The sequence below is a fragment of the Phocoena phocoena genome, chromosome 1 (assembly GCF_963924675.1).
Source record: "Phocoena phocoena chromosome 1, mPhoPho1.1, whole genome shotgun sequence".
Classification (NCBI taxonomy): domain Eukaryota; kingdom Metazoa; phylum Chordata; class Mammalia; order Artiodactyla; family Phocoenidae; genus Phocoena; species Phocoena phocoena.
This window is the reverse complement of record NC_089219.1, coordinates 140877892-140898673: the sequence shown is the minus strand read 5'-3', so window position 1 is coordinate 140898673 and position 20782 is coordinate 140877892. Positions and strand designations below refer to the sequence as shown.

At 37.5% G+C, this 20782-nt stretch overlaps 2 protein-coding genes across 2 annotated transcripts in view; one reads left to right on the top strand and one right to left on the bottom strand.

Annotated features, from left to right (window-relative positions):
• Positions 1-11941, bottom strand: part of SWT1 (SWT1 RNA endoribonuclease homolog) — an 87067-nt gene extending 75126 nt beyond the window's left edge. The window contains exons 1-4 of the mRNA XM_065871058.1: positions 11861-11941; positions 10291-10374; positions 8713-8771; positions 3059-3797 (exon numbers count right to left, since the gene is read on the bottom strand). Coding sequence (XP_065727130.1) covers positions 3059-3797; positions 8713-8771; positions 10291-10374; positions 11861-11941 — 963 coding nt within the window. The remainder of the gene's footprint in view (positions 1-3058; positions 3798-8712; positions 8772-10290; positions 10375-11860) is intronic.
• Positions 11942-15374: 3433 nt separating this feature from the next.
• Positions 15375-20782, top strand: part of TRMT1L (tRNA methyltransferase 1 like) — a 35274-nt gene continuing 29866 nt past the window's right edge. Inside the window, exons 1-2 of the mRNA XM_065871045.1 lie at positions 15375-15618; positions 19987-20097. Coding sequence (XP_065727117.1) covers positions 15375-15618; positions 19987-20097 — 355 coding nt within the window. The remainder of the gene's footprint in view (positions 15619-19986; positions 20098-20782) is intronic.

Genomic DNA, 20782 nt, shown 5'->3' with positions numbered 1-20782 from the left:
TGGGTGTTTTATTTTTTGTCTCCTAGCAAAGATTGAAAATCTCAATTTTTCACTGGCACTTTTGGTGAGTGGATGAGACTTACTCAACCCTACATACAGGTGACAAGGAACTCAGCAAAAGCCACTACTAAACGAAATCATCTTCTAAGAATTCTCCAAGCACCAAACTCACATGCATTTTACAAGACACTGTATAAAAATGACAGACCCTCTTTAAACAAGTGTATCATATGTTGCTTTATTGGGAATTCAGCTTCTACCCAAACTACCTAACATCAATCTTCACCTGATACAACAACACCACATACATCACACACATAGGCCCATTATAGCTTTACTATTCCATGACCCTGGGTTTTATAATGCCTTTTCCACCTGACTTTAAATCTCACTAGAGCTTTAGGTTCTTTTCAGCTAAGGAGTGCCAACCAAGCTAGAGATTATTATAGAGCTTCCTGAAACTCATGACATTTGAAGTCTTTTCATTCTTTTACTACTACCCTTCACTCTCGTTGATCACAGGTCACTTTCAGTGATTTCAATAAACTTTCTGTTACCTCCAAATCCAGAAAAGTTCGTGTCAGTTGTCCTGGAAAACCTCCTCCTTATTATAAAAGAAAGTCTTAGTGGGTGTTAAATGTTTGCCTTCCCCTACCATGCTTTATTAAATACATGGACCTGGATAAAGCCTTCCCTAGAGATGACAAAAGGGAATAACAATAATGATGGTATAAATGGTTTTATCTGCTAGAGTGATTCCGAACTAAAAACCTGATTATACTGCTTCCCTGACTACATTTCAATGGCTGTGTACTATCTACAAGATAAAAAACCAACTTTCCCATGAGAGATAAAGAAATCCATTTTCTGGACCCTCACTTCCTCCCCAACTCCCTCTTCTATAGATTCTTTACACAACTCAAGTCAAAATGAACAACTTAAGTGCCCACGTAGGCTCTTGCCATGCAATTTCATAACTCTGGGCCATTACACAACTGGTCCTCTCCCCTGACAGGACGACACTTCTATTCTTTGCTCTACACATTTTTCAATACCAAGCTTAAGAACCTCCACCTTAATAAGCCCTTCCTTAACTCACTCCCAAATTTATACTAATACCAGCCAAATTCCTAGGGCTCTAGTATTTACTTCACTGTATTTGCAATTGTATTTGTTTACTCATCTACCTCCCTGGGAACTTCTTGAGGGTAAAAAGCATCTTATTCATCTCTAAATGCCTAGAACCTAACACATAATAGGTATCTTTAATTAATGTTTGATAAACTGATGAATCTCTACCCCACAGACTCATAAGAATTAAGTGGGATACCACTTATAAAAGTGGCCTATAAACCACAAATCTCTAGAACGTTAGTTAGCAATGGTGAGGGGATGATGCAAACTGAGAAGGGTCTGTATCAAAGGACTATAAAACCTAAGAAACAAAATAAGTCACTTTCTCCTAGGAAAGCATAACAGGATTACTAAATCCAGAAAATACAGTTATTTCTTTGTAAAGTACACTCATTATTTTAGGAAGATAATTATCTACTGAGGAATATATGAGGAAAACAAAACAACAAATATAATATTAAGATGATTAGCTACTGTCAATAATATGCTAAAGATAATATATTCAAGATAAGAACAATATTTACTTGCTGCTCCTGTGTCTGCATGACTTTGAGTCAGATAAGACTGCTATCAAGGGAATATAAAGAGTTTTTAATTCCAATAACTGAAAAGTAATCATGCAAAAATTGCTTCCCCTACAACTTAATATTCATGCTATGTACCTCTTTTGGTTTGTGTAGCAATTCTACACAGAGAGCAAAAAAACCTGTAAGATGCAGTGCAGGGATTTCTCATACTGTTCCTCAGATGTACAGCACGAGGGGAACACCAAACAATGATACAAAGATGTTTGGTAAACATACTGGAAAATTCAGATTCCTTGCTTGCATGCTACTCTACAGAACTGGTTATAGAGCACAAGAAGAAAACTGTAGCTTTCCTTTAAGAAAGCAATAAAAAGAACAAACTCAATTCTTTCCTTCTTTGGACTCCTTCAAGTTCAGTGAACAAAGAGTACTCTCTCTCAAGCTCTTCTGGCCTCCCTAGTTACAATCCCTACATTTTTCAAAGGAAGTATCTTATACTACACTCTGTAGTCTTGATTCCTAAAAGTAGGTAGGCTCCACCACCACCTGTTTTTAAGCAGTCTCTAAATTTCAGAACTTCTGAAGTTCCAAAGTTCTAAAAGTTGTCTTAAAGGTATCAATAAATAATTTTATTTGCCATAGAAACAAGGCTGTAGCAATTAGGTTCTCAAATTAGTCCACAAATGCTGACTTATTACATAATTTAGAAGCAAAACAAGATATGCCAAGCTTTCTAGCCTGGATCTCTGTACACATAGTTCCCTTTGCCTGGAATATCCCTGCTTCTCCCATCTCACTCCATCTTGTCTGCACGTGAATAACTCCTATTCAATCCTCAGTTCTCAGTTTACTTGTTATCCCCTCCAGTAAACCTTCCTGAATTAATCCCTCCACGGTGCACCAAGGCCATGTTAATCCCCTGCTGTGTATTCCCATATTAGGTGATAAGTACTGATCAGACCTGAGGTGGCTGTTTCTGTGTCTCCTCATATTAAGTCAGTCTCTGAAAACAAAGACAGTGATTGTGGTGCCTGGCATACAGGGCATTCAAAAAAAAATTTGTTAAACGAATAGCTATTTGGAATAATAACCCCTGGATGTTCTATAGTTCCTGGAGTTAGAGAAGAGCCTAAGACTGTCACAGTGCTTTTCTGATAGAACGATCTATAATGGCTTCTTTCTATATTTTTACACATTCCCTCTTATTTTGGATCCTTGATACTTGCCAGGATGGCCTCCTAAGGAAGTTGGAATTATCGTGGTAAAATAAAAGAATCAACATTATCTTGACTAAATAGAATCAGCTCTCTATGATCATTATCTATAATAGAAACAACACAAACCTAAGTACGTTAAAACTCTTTGCTAAAGTCTATATTCATCTTGCACTACCTTACCTTGGTTAGGTTTTCACTAGAACTTGAATCATTACTTCTTTGATGCTCATGATATTTTCCTTCCCACTCACGAACAGTCTGCTTATACGTGGAATCTGAAAATAAATGTTCACTTTTGTGCCTTGTCAAATTTAACGAAAACTGGGAGCCTTCCAGGCATTCTTTTTTCTCCTGCTTGGTCTTCAACGTGTTAGAATCTAAACTGAAGACATCTTCTTCTACAAGCTTCTGAAGGGTTTCACGGGATTCTCCTAGGATTTTGAAATTGATCATTCTTCTTCTAGATTCGAGGGGTTCCTTAATTATCTTGTTGGACTTATAATCCTGAGAAAATTGGATTCTCTTGCATTTCTCCAAAACATATTTTTCAGAACTGTCTCTAAATTTATTGTACCTTTCTTTCTTGAGTTCCTTCATCTTCTCCCTCTGAGCAAGTAGATGAGGCCATTTTTTTTCACTTGCCTGGCCTTCAGCTTTAGGTCTCACATCTTTGGCAATCTTAGGACTGCTAAAGTTTTTAATTCCACGGTCCAGCTCACTCTTAACATTTGTCAATTTAATATCTTTAACTTTAAAATCTACACATTTACTTATACCTTTTTTAGTTCCATTTGAAGAAGGACTCTGAGAAATAATATGATTATCATTTGAGTATGATGTTTCTTGGAGTTTAACAAGTCCTTGGCATGAAGAACTAATTTTTGGTCTCTTTCTTGGAGTGTCAGTTTCTACATTCAGTCTGTAAAGCAGCACAGAAAACTAGGTTACATTACAATTGTACCTGATAATATGTAATATTGCACTGTATCATTTTAGTGAGGAAGTGAAAGAACTGGCCTGATAGGAACTTCATAAAAAGTAAGAAATGGCTACATTAAGAATGAAGTGGAAAGGATTACTCAACAAACGGTTATTGGAAGAACTGGTTTGCTATTTGGAAAAAAACCCACAAACGTACAGCTTTATATAATACCAGATGGTATAATTTCAAACAGATTAAACAATTAAGTGCAAAATAATTATTATTTCCATAACTGCTCTACTTCATATTAAATACTTAAAAACCATAGAGGAAAAAGGGAATATTTATCTGATTTCTTAATAGAGAACTTCCTAAACTTAATAGCAGTGGGAAAAATCACAAAGGAAAACAGTAAACATAAATGACTATTTACTTTAAAACTTTAGCATATTAAAAAATAATAAAATTAAAAGAACTTGGAAATGGTATTTACTACATATGTGACAGCTTATTAGCCTTAGTAAATAAAAAGCTCATCAAAACGTACTAAGGGCTTCCCTGGTGGCGCAGTGGTTGAGAGTCCGCCTGCCGATGCAGGGGACATGGGTTCGTGCCCCGGTCTGGGAAGATCCCACATGCTGCGGAGCGTCTAGGACCGTGAGCCATGGCCGCTGAGCCTGCGCGTCCGGAACCTGTGCTCCGCAACGGGAGAGGCCACAACAGTGAGAGGCCCACGTACCGCAAAAATAAAAAAAAAAGTACTAAGACTCTAAACAAACATATGGACACCAAGGGGGGAAAGTGGCGGGGCAGGGGTAGTGGTGGGATGAATTGGGAGACTGGGATTGACATATATACATTAATATGTATAAAATGGATAACTAATAAGAACCTGCTGTATAAAAAAATAAAATTCAAAAAATAAAGTACTAAGACTCTAGAATAAGGCATAAACAGAAAATTAATGAAAGAGAAAAAGGGAATAGCTAATAAACACTTTGGGGAAAAAAGTCTGACTTCCCTAGAAGTCACAGACATGCTAATTACAACATACCATTTTCTTCTATCAAATTAGCAAAGATTTTTAAATAACATTAAACACCAGCAAGAAATTGTAAAATGGATCCTCTCATATGTTGCAAGTGGAAATGCAAAATGATTTAACAGTTACACAAAGGAATCTGACAATATAATTAAGAATTCTAAAAATGTTCTTATCCTTTGACTTCTTAGTAATTTGCACTTTAGAAATTCTATACCAAGGAGGAAAAAAAGCAGAAATGGACTAAAAAATAATAACAGCAAGATATTCAATTCAGGGCTATTTATAAGAGGAAAAAATCAGGTACGAGATAAATGCTAAAATTTTTGAAATGACTAAAAAACATGTCATTCTAGCGAATATGATAGAGTGTCACAGTCATTTCAAATGATGTTTATGAAAAGTTTTCAATGACATAACGAAACATACTGATATAATATTAAGCAGAGAACAAGTAGGGTACAAATCTCTATACATAATGCGGTCTCAACAGTTTTCTAGCATAGTAAAAAAGCTAGAAAGAAATGTGCTAAAAAGTTTTAGAAGCAGCAATAGCTAGAAGTGATAACATTTTCCTGCTTAATAAAACTAGATATTACTTTGTAGTCAGAAAGAAAGGGGGAAAAAATTCGACGAACCACAATCCATTAATTTATATCAGTAAATCCTTAAGTGCCTTTTAGGTACCTGTCACTCTGCCGGGCACTGGGAGGGAGCGGAGGACATAACAAATACAGTCCGTACCCGCAATTAATTTACCGTCCAGCAGGGGAGAAAGAGATGGTAAATAAGTGACTTTTCAAATAATTAATTATGCAAGAGCAAACTATAAACATCTCAGAATTTCTATAGGAGTTTCACCTGAGTCTTCATCTGGTTTTACTTTCTTTACTATCTCTTTCTACAAAAAGACTGCCTATCATTATTTATCTGTTAATAAGTAGCAATAAAACAAAACTTTAATAGGACCCTAGCTTGACACTTAATAGTATATCATATAAGACATCAACGGCATTAAAGAAAAATCAGAAAAACAACAAACAAAAGAAAAATTTTAACAGGACCCTGTAGTTTTCTGAGCAGTTTAAAATTCCTATTTTATTTTTTTCTTCACAATGGCCCTGTCCTGCATATTTCACAGCAATCTATGCACCATGGTCCATATGGTCATAATTAATAAAAACTCAGCATTATAATACCTTTTAAAAGACCAACAAAATTAAATCTTAGAAGTTACCTCTCATCAACTAGTTTTGCAAAATGCTATATTGTGATAATGTAGTTGTGTATTTGCAACCCAAAATACTAAAGTTCTGAGATCTTTTTAGACATGTTAGACATATAGCAAATACTTATTTTTTATGAATGACTTAAGCATAAACTCAGTATCAGCTGAAGCTAAATATCACCATCCTACATTGAACTCTTGTGATACAAAAATAAATGTGAAATCTTGTCAAAAATTTAATTGTTATAATTAGATTATTTTAAAATTTAGTAACCAATGTTTTATTTTAATTTTTTTGGCTATGCCACGCAGCATGTGGGGTCTTAGTTCCCCGACCAGGGATCGAACCCATGTCCCCTGCAGTGGAAGCACGGAGCACGGAGTTTTAGCCACTGGACCACCAGGGAAGTCCTAAAATTTAGTAACCAATGTTTTAAAACATGATACACAGCAAGAAAAATAATTGCTCAACATTACCAGTGGCTAGATTACTCCATTAGCCATCATAATGCACATTTAGGATATTAAATCACATACTTACTTTCAACTTAGGTCAAATGAAGAATAAAGTACTTTTTGGTTAATTCTGCCAATAATGGGTACTGCTGATGGCAACAGTACCATCTCTCTAATACTAACTGAGATAAAACTTATCTCCTTTTCAACTCCTAGACTTGGCCAATGGTTATGATGCAATTTTTATTGAAGAAATCCCACAAACTGTGTGCAAGCTGACGAAATGCTTTCTGAATACTTTCAAGAGACTGCTGCCTTTGCTTATATTTTTATTGCTAATAAATTCAACCAAGGATCTGGAATTGTGGTAACAATACAATGTAACTGGCTTTCAGCATGACAAAATTCTCTCTGATTTTCCACCTACATCTCAGCTTTCAACGTTTGCACATCAATTTCGGGACCTTTCCTGTAGTTGAATAGGGAGATCTTTTCGGAAGATGCCACGTATCATAAAGAAATATTTATAACCTTAAGGCAAATAAGTTTGTTTACTACTCCAGGAAGTAAACAACAATCTCAAATGAATCATTTTCTCTGCAAGCAACCAATGGTCATGAGAAATCCCGCGTTACTGATATTGATATCTACTAAGCACGGTATTACAGCTTTCTTTTGTCCAATCAACGTTTCAAATATATATCACATTGTTTAAATGCACGACAAGGTCATTCTGAAGTATATTGTATGCCGTACACTTTTGTCTTTGACAAAAGAAAATTTCACTACGAGTTACATCTAAACTACTCACCAACATCTGAAAGTAAATAATCAGAGATTAACAATAAATCTAGATGCTTTGCACTGTTCATGTTACTGATATTGTTACCCTGATTAGATACGGTAATAACTCACACAATAGCATGGTCATTGATCACACTTGGGTTCAGAGATACAGAAATGTCATTGAATAAGACATTCAACTATTCAGTGATGGAAGGGCTGAAGCCAAGTAGCAGATTTTGAGTAAATACTGACGCCAAGTTGAACTTCATTGCATCCTTAGAATAATTTTGATCTTATTCTCAAAATAATTCAACATTATTTTTTCCTCTTCCCAGAGACTATATGAATAAGTCCAAGGGGGTTGAGTATACAGATCAGAACTCCATTTACACTCTTATACATGGATATAAAATCAAGGCTAGAAAATGTGTTCTTAAGCAAAAGGTAACTAGTGAAAAATCAGGCAGTGTTTTCAAACTTAAAGTTTTTTTAAAAAACCAGATACTAGTACAAAAGGCATTAAAAATCTGAAAAATTTAGAAAGTGATAGTCAATATAACATGAAATTTCTGACAGAGTATACTTCAACAGATAATAATATAGAGACAAAGATTCACAAAAAAAAGAAGATGATTCAAAAGAAAAACTGAAAGAGAGTCAGAGGCAAGCTGGATTTTTTGATTTTAGCAAACATTAACTGAGCTTGTCAGGGAAGCAGAAGTTTTATTCATAGATTTAAGCCACTTTAATTGTTTTCCTGTAACTCTTTATTTTCAGAGAAACTTTGATCTTACCAACTTTTATCATGCATTATACTTTTTATACTTATTTACCCCCATTAGTGGCAAGAATTCCTTCACCACAAAATTCTCTAAATTTTTTATCCAAAGAACACAGAAAACTAAGGAGAAATAATCTCCATTATTTCTAACACTATTCCCCAAGTTCTCTAGTTGTAGCCATAACCTGTTTTTAATTAACGTGGTTTTAGACCCTTACCAATTCAATAAGTTACATATTCTCTTAATGGGTAATATGCAAAGATAATTTATCCAAAATTATTAAATCAGCCTCATAACCTCTTCCATTACTATATATAATGAAGTTATATATCTTATAAGGGTGCGTCAAAATCAAATTATTTGAGATAAAAATTTACATTTTATTTGAAAGTAGTATTTACATAGCATAGAATTCTGATAGACTTTTCATTTCACTCAACTTTTTCTTAAATTTATACAACTATTAAGAAAATTAACCATAATCTGTGATTTAGCTATAAATATTTGCATGCAAAGCAGTACTAAACAAAATAAAGGATTTTGCGAATCTAAGTATTTACTCTCACAATTCAAAGCTAAAAAAAAGTGAAAATATATCAAGAAAAAGAGAAAACTTACCTTTTCAGTTCTTGTCTTCTTTTTACATTACAGTACAGAATATCTGTATCATCTGATTTCTGAAAGAAAAAAAGATATCATTTAGGAAATATAAATTGTGCACCGGGGAAGGAGATTGGGAGACGGTATTTTTTCCATACCTATGTGTTACTGAATAGGTTGACACAATAATTTAATAAATCTTTCCAATAATCTTGTGAGACAGCTATTATTATCATCTCCATTTTACAGATAAAGTACCCAAGGCTCAAACAGAGCAAAAATATCCTCAACATCACAGAGCAAGTTAGTAGCAGAGCCGTGATCTGAAACCAGATCTGTCTACCCTCTCTATTCTACCACCCTGTCTCTCTATATATTCTGGGGACAAGAGCTAGGCACAAGAAAAATAATAGAGAAAGAGGGTATAGTCCCTGTCCTAAAGAGTTCAGAGTACAGTAAAAGGGTAAAGTAGAAAAAAGTAGAAGGATATGTACAAATAACCTAATATAAAGGACATAAGTATCAAAGCAGGACATAAACAGTAAGTTGTAAAAAGAGTTCAAAACCTCAAACACCAAAAGTTGGAATGTACCTAGGAAAAAAAGGTAGACAAAAAATATGCTAAATATTGAACATATATTGAATAAAGATTAATGGGTAAAAGAAAAAGGCACTCTCAGTTAAAAATGCTTAGGCATTCTAAGAAGCTGGAGGTTACTGGTGTAAATTCAGCAGAGAGAAAATAAACTTGCCTCGCTAGAAGCAGGACTGTTTTGAGGAAGAAGAAAAATGAAAACTGGATAGTTAAGGTGTGACCAAATTTAAGAGGGTCCTAAATGATAAACTAAAAAAGTAAATGAAGATTTTTCAACAGAGGAGAAATATGATGAAATCAGTGTTTTAAGAAGTTTAATAAAGCAAGAATAAATTGCAACAGCAGTTTCATTATGTGAAAACAAATTCTTAAAAACCCAATTCTGCATTCATGGAACTTTCACAACTACCTTCTCTTATTACCTACAAAAATTGTGTAGCTATCCTGATATACACCTACCTCCCACTTGAATATGATGAGTACTTCACAACCACCCATGTACTAGGTTAATGTGTTTGGTCTGCTGTCACTGTTTCAAATTACTTGTGAGACAGTGGAAAGAAATCTGGACTTGGCTCTGTTGCTGCAAATAATTTTGTGTCCTTTGACAAATCACTTAACTTTCTGGATCTCTATTTCTGAATCTGAAAATGGAAACACTGTATGTGCCTTGGCTATCTCAAAATGAAATTGTAAAGATAAATATAACCATATATGGGGAAAGACCTAAAAACTGTCTAAATTTATATTCATGCTGTCTAATCCTGCATAATAGGGTCTATTAGCACAAAGAAACAAAGAACTTGATAAATGCTTTTTAGTGAGCAGCAGAAAGAAAAAACTCGTTTTCTGTCTATCAGCTACCAAAAAGTAAGAATAATATAAAGAAAAAAAATTAATGGAAAAGTAGTGGGGGAATTTATATCATAAACCTTCTAACTGCACATTAAAACTTAAATATAAATAATTTTTAGAGTTAGTTACAGTAGCTAAACACTCACCAGTTTTCTCTTCTCTGTTGAAACTGATATTACAGAACAAGGTGAACTAGTAGAATTTGCTGAGGTTTTTTTCTCTTTCTTATCCTAAGAATGCCATTTGGAAAAAAGGGAAGAAAAGCACAAAATAAAGCACAGCATAAGAGAGCATTATTTCATCACTTACTATAAATCAAGATTCTTTCTACATTAATAATAAATTTCAGAGAACAATGTTTAAGGGCATACAAACATTGGGAAGAGGAAGAAAGACCCAACTAGAAATCAGAAGATGTAGGTGCTATTGAACTAGGGATGAGATGGGATACAGGCGCTACAGCAGAAGGCTGCAGACGACTCAGACAAGGACATTGAGAAGTGGCACTGCCATGGTGGAATTCCATCTTCTACAAAGCAAAACCATATATCCAGTTATTTTTCAGTGGATCCTGAATTCAATAGACCCAGGACAAACATATTTTGAGTACCTACCATGTATCAAAGACATTCTTCTAGACAGTGAGGACAGATTAATGAAAAAACAATAAAAGTCCCTGCCCTCATGGAGGTTAAAAACTAGTGCAGGTATTTACAAATAAGCAAATAATATATTTAGTGTGTCAGATGATGCTATGGAAAAAAAAATAAAGCAGAGAAAGGGGTCAGGAAGGGCTGACAAGGCAAGGGTGAGGCAGTTGCAATTTTAAACAGAGTAGTCAAAAAAGGCCCCACTGGTAAGTTGACTTCTGAATAGAGACCTAAAGAAATGAAGGAACAAACTCTGTGGATATCTAGGGAAAATTTTTCAATTCAAAGGGAGTAACAGCAAGCACAAAGTCCCTGAGGCAGGAATGTGCCTGGCTTATTGGAACAACAACAAGGAAGCCAAGAAGTGGAGAAAGCAAAGAGAGAATATAATGGAGATGAGATGGGGAGAGTAGTTCACTTTGTCAGCCCCAGCAAGGACTTCAGCTTTTTCTCTGAAGCGGAAAACCATGAGAGAATATTGAGCAGAGGAGTGACATGATCTTACAGTTTAATAGGATCACTCTGCTGTTATGTCAAGAACACAAGAAGGCAAAGGTGGAAGCAGGGAGATCAATTTAGAAACTACTGAAATAACCTAGGAAAGCAAGTTGATTGCCTGGATCACGGTGATAGAAGTAGAGGCGAGAGTCAGACTCTGCTGTTAGAATTTGCTGATAGATGGGATGCAGGTAGAGCATCATGACCAGGGTTCCGGCCCAAGCAACTGAAAGAATGTTACTGAAGTTTACTATGCTGCGAGAACTGAGGCTGGGCACTTGAAAGATTATAGTTTAAGAAGATGAGAAGGAAGCACAAAGGACACCGCCAAGCCTCAGTTTCTTCATCTGTATAATTGGGATAAAAACAGTACCTACCTCATAGAGCTGTGAGGAATAAATAAAATAATGCAAGTAAAGAATGAGAATAACAAGTGACTTTTTCTGGGTCAGAAGGGAAGAACAAAATATTTACATATCTCATTTTAAAACCGAGGTGTATTTTTTTCATTACACAAAAATAAACTGTAAAAAAGGGTATCTTTAGGGCAACAAACCAGAATTCTTACTTCTTCATCAACATTGGGTGATGGGGCAGTGCCTTTTCTCAGAGATTTCTCTTTTTTTCCGTAAGATTCTTTGCTGGACATTTTGAAAAGCTAAAATAAATATCAAAAGCACATTATGTTTTACCACTGCCACAACAAAAACATTAGAAACTATTTTTTCAGTTCCTTAAAGACTGGAGTTTTACAAAATAATTTCCATATTTTACCCATTCTCAAGGTGACAGGATTCTCTCATTGTTCCACTTTATTTTACTTATATTCTCCCTCATAATGATCTGTTCCTCTCCTTCAGCTTCATCTATTACCTTTTTAGGAATGACTCTCAAAACTATGCCTTTAGCCCTGACTTCTCTCTCAAGCATCACAACACCATTTCCAACTGCCTGCCAGACTGCTGTATTTTGCCCCACCTATATATACCTCAAAACCAACTAGACAAAAGTCTTCATTTTCCCAACACACCCTCCATCACTCACTGAGTGCGACTTCAGGCAAAATACATACGTTTTTTGAGCCCTAGTTTCATTATATGTAAAACAGAGATAACTCATCCGAGAAGGTTTTTGAAGAACTCAGATGAAACTATGGATGTAAAGATACCTTGTACAGGATAGTACACAGTAGGGTCTTAACAAATACTGGCTTACGTGGTTGTCTTTCTTCTAGACCCTGAGCTTCTTGAAGAATATGCTGTATTGAAAACTGAGGTGTTCACAAATGCCTGCTGAGTGAATGAATGAGTGAATTTTTCTTCCCCAGAATATTCATTGTTCATTCTGAGTCACTTCCAACTCTTGCTGATCCAGTCCCTCTGTCCACTTCCCATCCCAGTCTCACTTTTCCAGCCCTGTTCTGGATCAAATCTATACTGTTAGTTACTGATAGGAAAACAAACAAACAAACACACAAACATAGTCATTCCTTATGGTCATAAACACTCTCAAGATAGTGTATACAACCATCCTGTACTGGAACGTAGAGGCCAGAGACTGGGAATATCACCAGGTTTGTTGGGGCAAGAGGATGTAAAAGGGGTCCAGAAGCAAAGGAGAGTTTATTGCTGGCAGTGATATGTATTGACACTATGAACATAACAAAGACTAGAAACCAAGCAATTGCAACTACTCCTGGTCAGTCACGATCACACTAAGTGAAGTTCTATAAAAGAATGATCAATCACGCTAAATCAAACTTTTAGAATGTTTTGATGATTACGGAAGGAAGAATAAAAATGCTTATAGCTAACAAAAATCTAATAATAATAAAAATTAATAAAAGAGTAGCCAACATAAACTTCTAAGAACAAATTCTAAATTACCCAGAAATTCTGCTTTCTAAGATAATTTATGGCAGTAATTGATTTCACAGTTGAGCTTTCAGATTAGAAGAATAATCTTCATTTCTCTTTCTTGTTCCAAGGATCCCATTCCATGGGGGACTTGGTGGGGGGTGAAGCGGGGAAAGGCATAATGAAAAATAATAACTTCCATGAGATAAACTGCTTAGAGGCAATGGACTGGTTATGTTACCTTTTACAATTTAAACCCATTCACATTGTGCTGTGAATACCAAAAAAACACAATTGAACCTGTTACCCATAAGACAAATTGAAAAAAAACACTGCAGATAGTGGACTATCAAAGGAAAAACACCCATATGTGTACTATGACAAATGATTTATACTCATATTAGTGTGAAATTCATATTGATTCTATGGAAATCAGAATACAAACTAAATGAGGGGAGACTTCCTGTGCCGGCCAGTCTCCAAAATGGCTCCTGATGATCTCTGCTACCTGGTAATTACAGTTTTATGTAGCCCCCTCTCACAATAAATAGAGACAACCCACGTAACCAACAGGATATTGCTATATGGTAGTATGTGGCTAGGTCTAATGACATTGTGGCTTCTGCCTTACTCTCTATCTTGAATTGTTCACTCTAGGGAAAGCCAACCACCATATCATGAGGACATTCAAGTAACCCAAAAAGAAGGCCACCAAGGAAGAACTGAGACCTCTTGCCAAAAATGAATTGACTGCCAGGCATGTGAATGAGCCACCTTTGAAGCTGATCCTGCAGCCCTAAGCAAGCCTTCACATGGCAGCATCCCTGGTCGGTATCTTCACTGCAGTCTCATGAGACCCAGTGCCAGATACACCCAGAAAGCCATTTCTGAATTCCTGACCCATACAAACTGTGAGGTAATAAATGTTTTTGTTGTTTTATGCCACTAAGTTTTGAGATAACTTAGGCAGCAACAGATAAGTAATATACTCACTTAATATGATTCTTCCAAACTCTGAAGATACCTTCTTCAGGATGTCTCAGAGAGTAAAGGCAAGAGAAGGACGGGGGCCGGGGAACTCACTTGCATACGACTTGAGGAACGTGAATCGCATCAGTCAAGTGCCCCGAAGCTCAACATATTAACGAGCTTTGGGTATTAACAGCCTAAATATAAGCACAGGGCACTCCCCCCGCCCCCATCCCGCCAAATTCCCTATCCGTAGGAATCTTACAGCCACGGCGCAGCGCTGATACCGGGAATACGTAGGTTAGGGCAAAAATAAAAACAAAAGGAAAAGTGTTCGGGTCACGGTGTGCGTGAAGGTGCGAAATAAGGAGCAGACACCCGACTGACAGGCGAGCCTGTCAGCGTCCTGTAAACCGCCTAGGCCCACGGGTTCGCGTACTAACAGACTTCACCCTAGCCGGGGCGAGGGGCAGCCCCAGAGGAAGGGCCGGGCCAGAACCCCACCCTCCATAGAGCAGGCTCAACCCCGGGCCCGCCCCCAAAGTCGCCCAGCCCAGGCTCGAAGGGACACGGAATCCTCCGTCCGTCCCGCCGGCCGCCCGCTACGGTACCGGAGTGAGGCGCGGAGCCTGCCCAGCGTAACGTCAACGATTCCCCCCACACCCCGCCCCGGCTCCCTACCTTATTCACCAGCGCTCCCGCCGGTGGCGACTCGGGACGCCCGGGCCAAGGGAAAGGGACCCCGAGCCCCGATGCCCGCTGGGAAATGTAGTTCTGCGCCCAGAGGCAGGGTACTGCTCGAACGCTCCCGAGCGTTCGTTTAGCTTTGCGTTCACTTCCTCTGAGAACTTGGAACTCCGGCCCCGCCCCCCCGTGCGGCGCGGTGCACCCTGGGTATTGTAGTTTTGGCTGGATTCCGTGGTTGACGCCTGGGACGGAGACGCACCGCGGAAACGGAACTCTCTGACCTCATTGGACGCCGTCCCCAGCCCGCTCCTGCGCAGTCTGGGTTGGTGTCGTAACGCCTCGGGGAAAAGGAAGCGGATGGGACCGAGAATCGCTGTCTGTTGCTTTTTATTTTTCTGCTGATTGGATTTGGTCACTGGTTCTTCGTCTTCTGTCTGTTGCACGCATCCCGCCCTCCCCATTTGCTTCCCCACTCCTCGGATCCGGCCCTCTGGGCTTTCACGCCAGTTGTCTCACCCCGCCGTGAGCCCCTCCTGGTCCCCGGTCGGGCCTGGCACGGAGGCGGTAACTATGGAGAATATGGCGGAGGAGGAGCTGCTGCCCCAGGAGAAGGAGGAGGAGGAGGAGGTGGAAGTGGCCCAGGTCCAGGTCCCGACCCCGGCCCCGGACTCGGCTCGGGTCCCAGCTCCGGCCCCGGATTCGGCTCCGGCCTCGGCCCCGACTCCGGCCTCGGCTCCAGTCCCAGCCCCTGCCCTGGCCCAGGCTCCGACCCTGTCCCCGTCCCTAGCCTCTGTCCCTGATGAGGCTGAAAGCAGTAAGTGCAGGAGGCCCAGATCTGTCTGCCGCAGGAGAAGCGAGAAAGTGCGCCTTGCTGGGGAGTAGGGGAGGCCCTTCTCCCCTGGGATGGTTTTTATTGGGAAAGGCAGTTTTAGAGAAATGGGGGGAGGAAGGAGGAACCCGTATAGCGGGTAAAACGGGTGTAGGATGGGGGAAGGCATCTCCACAAACCTTGGGGACCTCACAGTGAAGGATCTGTGGAGGCCAGGTGTGCTGCAGATAGAAGGAAATAATGAGGTTGTGGGCTTCTTCGTTAAAGGGAGTCTTTTTGGTACAAAAATTAGAAGTTACACCTAATTTGGTAGTTTCCCTCTCAGCCCCGTCTGCCATGGTTCACTAAGTCCTTTAAAATATGATAGAGTAACCGAGGCAACCTGTTTACTGTAGTAGATGCTAACTGCCAAGATTTAGCAACCGTTGCTGTCAATTAGCTTTTGTGCCTCGACAGAGACAAGAGATGGGTTTTTCTCATTATTTCATTTTCTTTAGCAGCTTGCTTCCAAAAAGAATTTGAGGGTGATGAACAGTTTAAGAAAGAGTCGGCTAAATTACAGATGTCTTCCCTCAGACATAAATACCAATTGAATTTTGTACGTTTTTCCGTCAGAAGTCAGCTGTTGAAAATTAATAGCCCATATTATTGTGCTTCTGAATATGCTTGCATGTTTTCTAAGTGATGATTTATTGGACCATAAAGGAATTTAAAAGATTGATAAGTAACACTTTCTTAGGAATTTTCTGAACATTTTGAAATGTTAGGTCTAAGAAAGTTTTCTTTAAAAATTTAGTCCCAAAATTGACCTTTATGCTCTTTCTGAATCATAACAAAATATCTTAAATTAATTCGTTGTCTTTCGTACTTCTAAGCCACTTGTGAGATTAATGTTTATAAAACATTTGGACAGTTATAATCTAATAGAATTATTTTACAATTTTTAAACAACATATAAATTGTTATAGTAGATTTAAGAGTAGGGCAGATCACAGAAAAGACAAAGTCAGCAGACCTCTGGTAGGCCCCTCCTTATCACAGAAGATCAGAGCTAGTAGGTGCAAAATAAGGCCAGTTGTTTCTTCATCCACAACTACAATGGGGGAGGAGGAGGAACACTCTCCTGAGTAAGGTATCCTCCCTAACTCATCTCTAGGTGGGATATTTTTATGTTTATTAGAGGTGGTTGAACAGCTTTAGGGAATGCATGCTTTCTCCACCTCCCCACCATCAAGAATATGTTGAATATAGTTTGGAAAGATTTCTTCCTATATTCCAAAATTTACAAGTGTGTAATTTGAAGAATGCATGATGTTTGAGAAAACTGAAAATGCATTGCTGGGACAAGTAGGTAATGACTGAGAATCTGAAATGCATTAGAAACATATTAATCACATTTTAAAAATTATTTTTAGATGGTCTGGTTAGCCCTCTGAAATCAGTCTTAACTGGGCAAAATGAAGATGGCATATCTGAAATAGAATTGAAAATTGAGGAAAAAGAAGTTTTAAAAGAACCTCCTAGCATCTTGGACTCATCTGATTTAACAAGAGGTTTGCCTATTGACTTCTGGATTAGTGTGTTACAAAAAGATTGAGTGATTTTAAGTACAGATTGACTGATAACTGCTGTGTTGAGCCAGAAAGTGATTTCAGAGACGTACATAGGCATATCAGGACTCTCTAGACAGATCTTTTAGAGTTTACTTCACTAGCGGACCACAGGATTTTCAGTTTTCTAGCTTACCAGGCCCCTTTTGCTTACTTTGTACTACTTAGTAGTTGGAATGATTTAAATAAGCACATCGTTATGTAGCACTATATATCTTGTTTCACGCACACAGATCTTTGAACTATGGAAGCCAAAAGCTTTTATGATTTCAAATTAAATAGGTTGGTTTGTACACGTGGATTCATTGCCTGAATCTTACTAGACAGTAAGGTCAGACACCGAGCAATTAAAGGTTTTTGTAATGTGGGAAAAAAATTTACCTGTTTATAGAAATCATATCTCATTGTAAGTCATTTGAACAATACCTGGTATAAGAAGTTAAACAATAGCATTTGTTGCTCCTTGTTTTTCTCATTTTAGAATTAAGTAAAAATTGTTTTTTAATAAATTTTAGCAGGAATGTCTGACAGTGCTGAATTGAATTCCAAAATTATTGACGCAGTGTGCTGCTGCATCCAAAAAGACTAATGATTTTTTTTTTAAATTAGTTTAAAACTTTAGTGCCTGTGGTGTGCAAGTTACTGTACTAGGCACTTAACTGTTACAAAGATGAATAAGACATAGCCCTTGCCTACTTACTGCTTATTTGTAGGGGAGACAAACAAGAACACAAATTATACAGAAGGAAAACAAAGCAACTGGGCATGAAACTTGGAGAGGGATAGGCAGGAAGACAGCAGTGCCAAGAAATTGTATAATCTAATTATATAATTAATATTAGAGAGCCTTGTGGTTTACCTCCATTGACTCCTATCTCACTGGGATCCTTTCCTGTCAGTTACATCTCCTAGTCTTGCATATTCAGGATTCCACTTTGTAAGTGTTCCTTTCCTTGGGGCTACACATATTCAGGTCTCTCTAGCCTTAAAAAGAAAGAAAAAACAAGTTACAATCCCATCCATCTCCTTTTTTATACTACCAAACTTCTTGAAAAAAATAATCTATGCTGATTTTCTACACTTGGTTTCTCCTTCCAGTCCCATTTGTACTCTGACACCTCACTGAACCTTCTTTCTTAAAGGTCACTAGAGACTTGCTAAATACTAAATCCAGTGGTCTTTTCTTGATCTCTGCAACTATTTGTGATACTTACTGTTGAGCATTTCTCCTTTACAGTCTCTTCTCTCTTGGCTTCTGCATTATCTTAATTCTCCATACCATTTTTCCTTTTTGAATGTACCCTCTTGATTTTCCTCAACGTCTCTTACAAATATCTACATACCTCACTTACAAATTGTATCCATTTATATTAATCAGTAGTGGGTTCAGCAGCATTGGGGAATGCATCCCACACACGACTTACTCAAGAATGTTAAATATATTTTGGAAAGATTTATTCATATATTCCAAAATTTACAGGTATGTAATTTGAAGAATGTATAATATTTGAGTAACCCAAAAATGTGTTACTGGGACTGAGTTTTGGCTTTTTTCTTCTCTGTTCCAGAAAATTTTTCCCTTACGCTTTCTTATTCATGCTCATAGTTTCATCTAATGTGTATTTTTGAGTTATATCTATTCAGAATCCCTCCTGAGCTCCAAAAACGATTCAACTGCCTACTGGACTTGAGTACCTAATACCAGTAGTAATCAAACACACTGTGTAAAAAACTAAATTCCCTTGTCTCCTCTTTCCTCTTCCTTTCTGCCAAAAGTGTTTTCTGCTTCCTTTATTGGTTAACAGTATTATTAAATCTCAGGATCGTCCTTTAATCTTCACCTTTACTTTCACATCCCAAGTTCTTTGCTTCTTTTTTTACCTTCTCTTCTCCAGTACTTTTCTGTTACTAATTTCTCACCTCAGTTATTGATCCTTGGTACTACAGCCAGAGATACCCTCCTGAAATGCATTCAAATCATGTCTTTGATTTCCTCAGAAACCTGAATTAACATTGCCTGAAGAGTAAAGTCCAAACTAACTTGCATAAAATTTATGTCTTCCATGATACATTTTTGGCTGCATATCTTTCTACCAACTCTATCCCCCATACTACTTTCCAGCCAGGAGTGGTATAGAGGTGGCTGTGTATTTTTACACCACATGCCTTCATTTATTAGGTTACTTCAGTTTATAAGGCCTGACACGAAATCTCTACTTATTGAAATTCTCTTCCTACCTTATGAAATTCTATTCATACCCTAAATTTCAGTCAAATGCCACTTCTTCAGTGAAGACATTCCCAGGGGCACTTGTTGGAATGAATTACTTCTTCCTCTGTAGGCCACCATTATATTACCTTTACCCCTAGTGTTCATTTCATCCTGCCTTGTGTTCTAGTTAGTAGTTAACGTTTTAATCTCTCTCACGTGGTTGAAAGTTCTTTGAAAACAGGAAACATGGCTTCAGTGTTTTGTACAGACTAGAACCTTTCTTTTGTAGAATTATATTGAATAATAAGATAGAATTTGAAAGCTGTGAGGTTACACAGCAGAGTTTTTTCCCCAACTCTGCCTTCTTAGGCACACTTGTCATTTTATAAACGGAGTTTCCCATCTTGGTACTAGGGCACTGTGCTATAGGAAATAAAAGTGTAAAATTCCATGTGACATGATCAAATAAAAATGAAGTTGGAATACAGATTGTTAAAGCATAATTTTCTAACTCTTAAAATTTCCTTTCAGAGAGACACATCTCAATTCAAAGGCAGCTTGCTGATCTAGAGAAGTTAGCTTTCGTAACTGAAGGAGATTTTGACTCTGCCAGTTCACTGAACTCAGATAATCTTGATGCAGGTATTTCCATGATTTGAAAATGTGTTTTTTCTCAGTTTCTAATGATTTGTCATCTTTCAACACATGAAACTTTTTCTAAGTATAGACTTGTTTATTTTCACTGAACTAGAGCAGAAGTAAAATAATGGTTTTTTACTTAGGAAATTATAGCCTTCTATATGCAAAGGTGCTATGAGATAAGTTATTTCACAACTTCTCAAGGAAATTACAGTCTCATGGATATATAAGGGCTTTGTATGCTAAAAGTTAGGAATTACATTTTACTATGAGTAACAGAAATCCAGAAAGTAGTATCAAGGCTTATATTCTCTCATGTAAAAGAAGTCCCAAGGCTGGCAGTTTAGGGCTGGTACAGAGTTTCACAATGTTGTCAGTGCCCCAAGCTCTTCTCTTTCTACTTTGCCATCCTTAGTGCTTGGATTCCATCCTCAAGATCTCCTCACAGTGTTTTGAAGTAGGCAGAGTATATATATATATATATAAATAAAAGAAATAAAATTGTGCTTATACTTGCCATGTGCTATGTGTGAAAGATATTTGTTGGATTAAAAATTGAGTTATTATTTCTGTATATTTTATTGCTTTAAACCTGGATTTGAGATTTTAATTCTCTTGTATACTATCAAAGTTTTTATTAAGATACATTACATTTCTAATTAAATAAAACTTATTTAATACATAATCT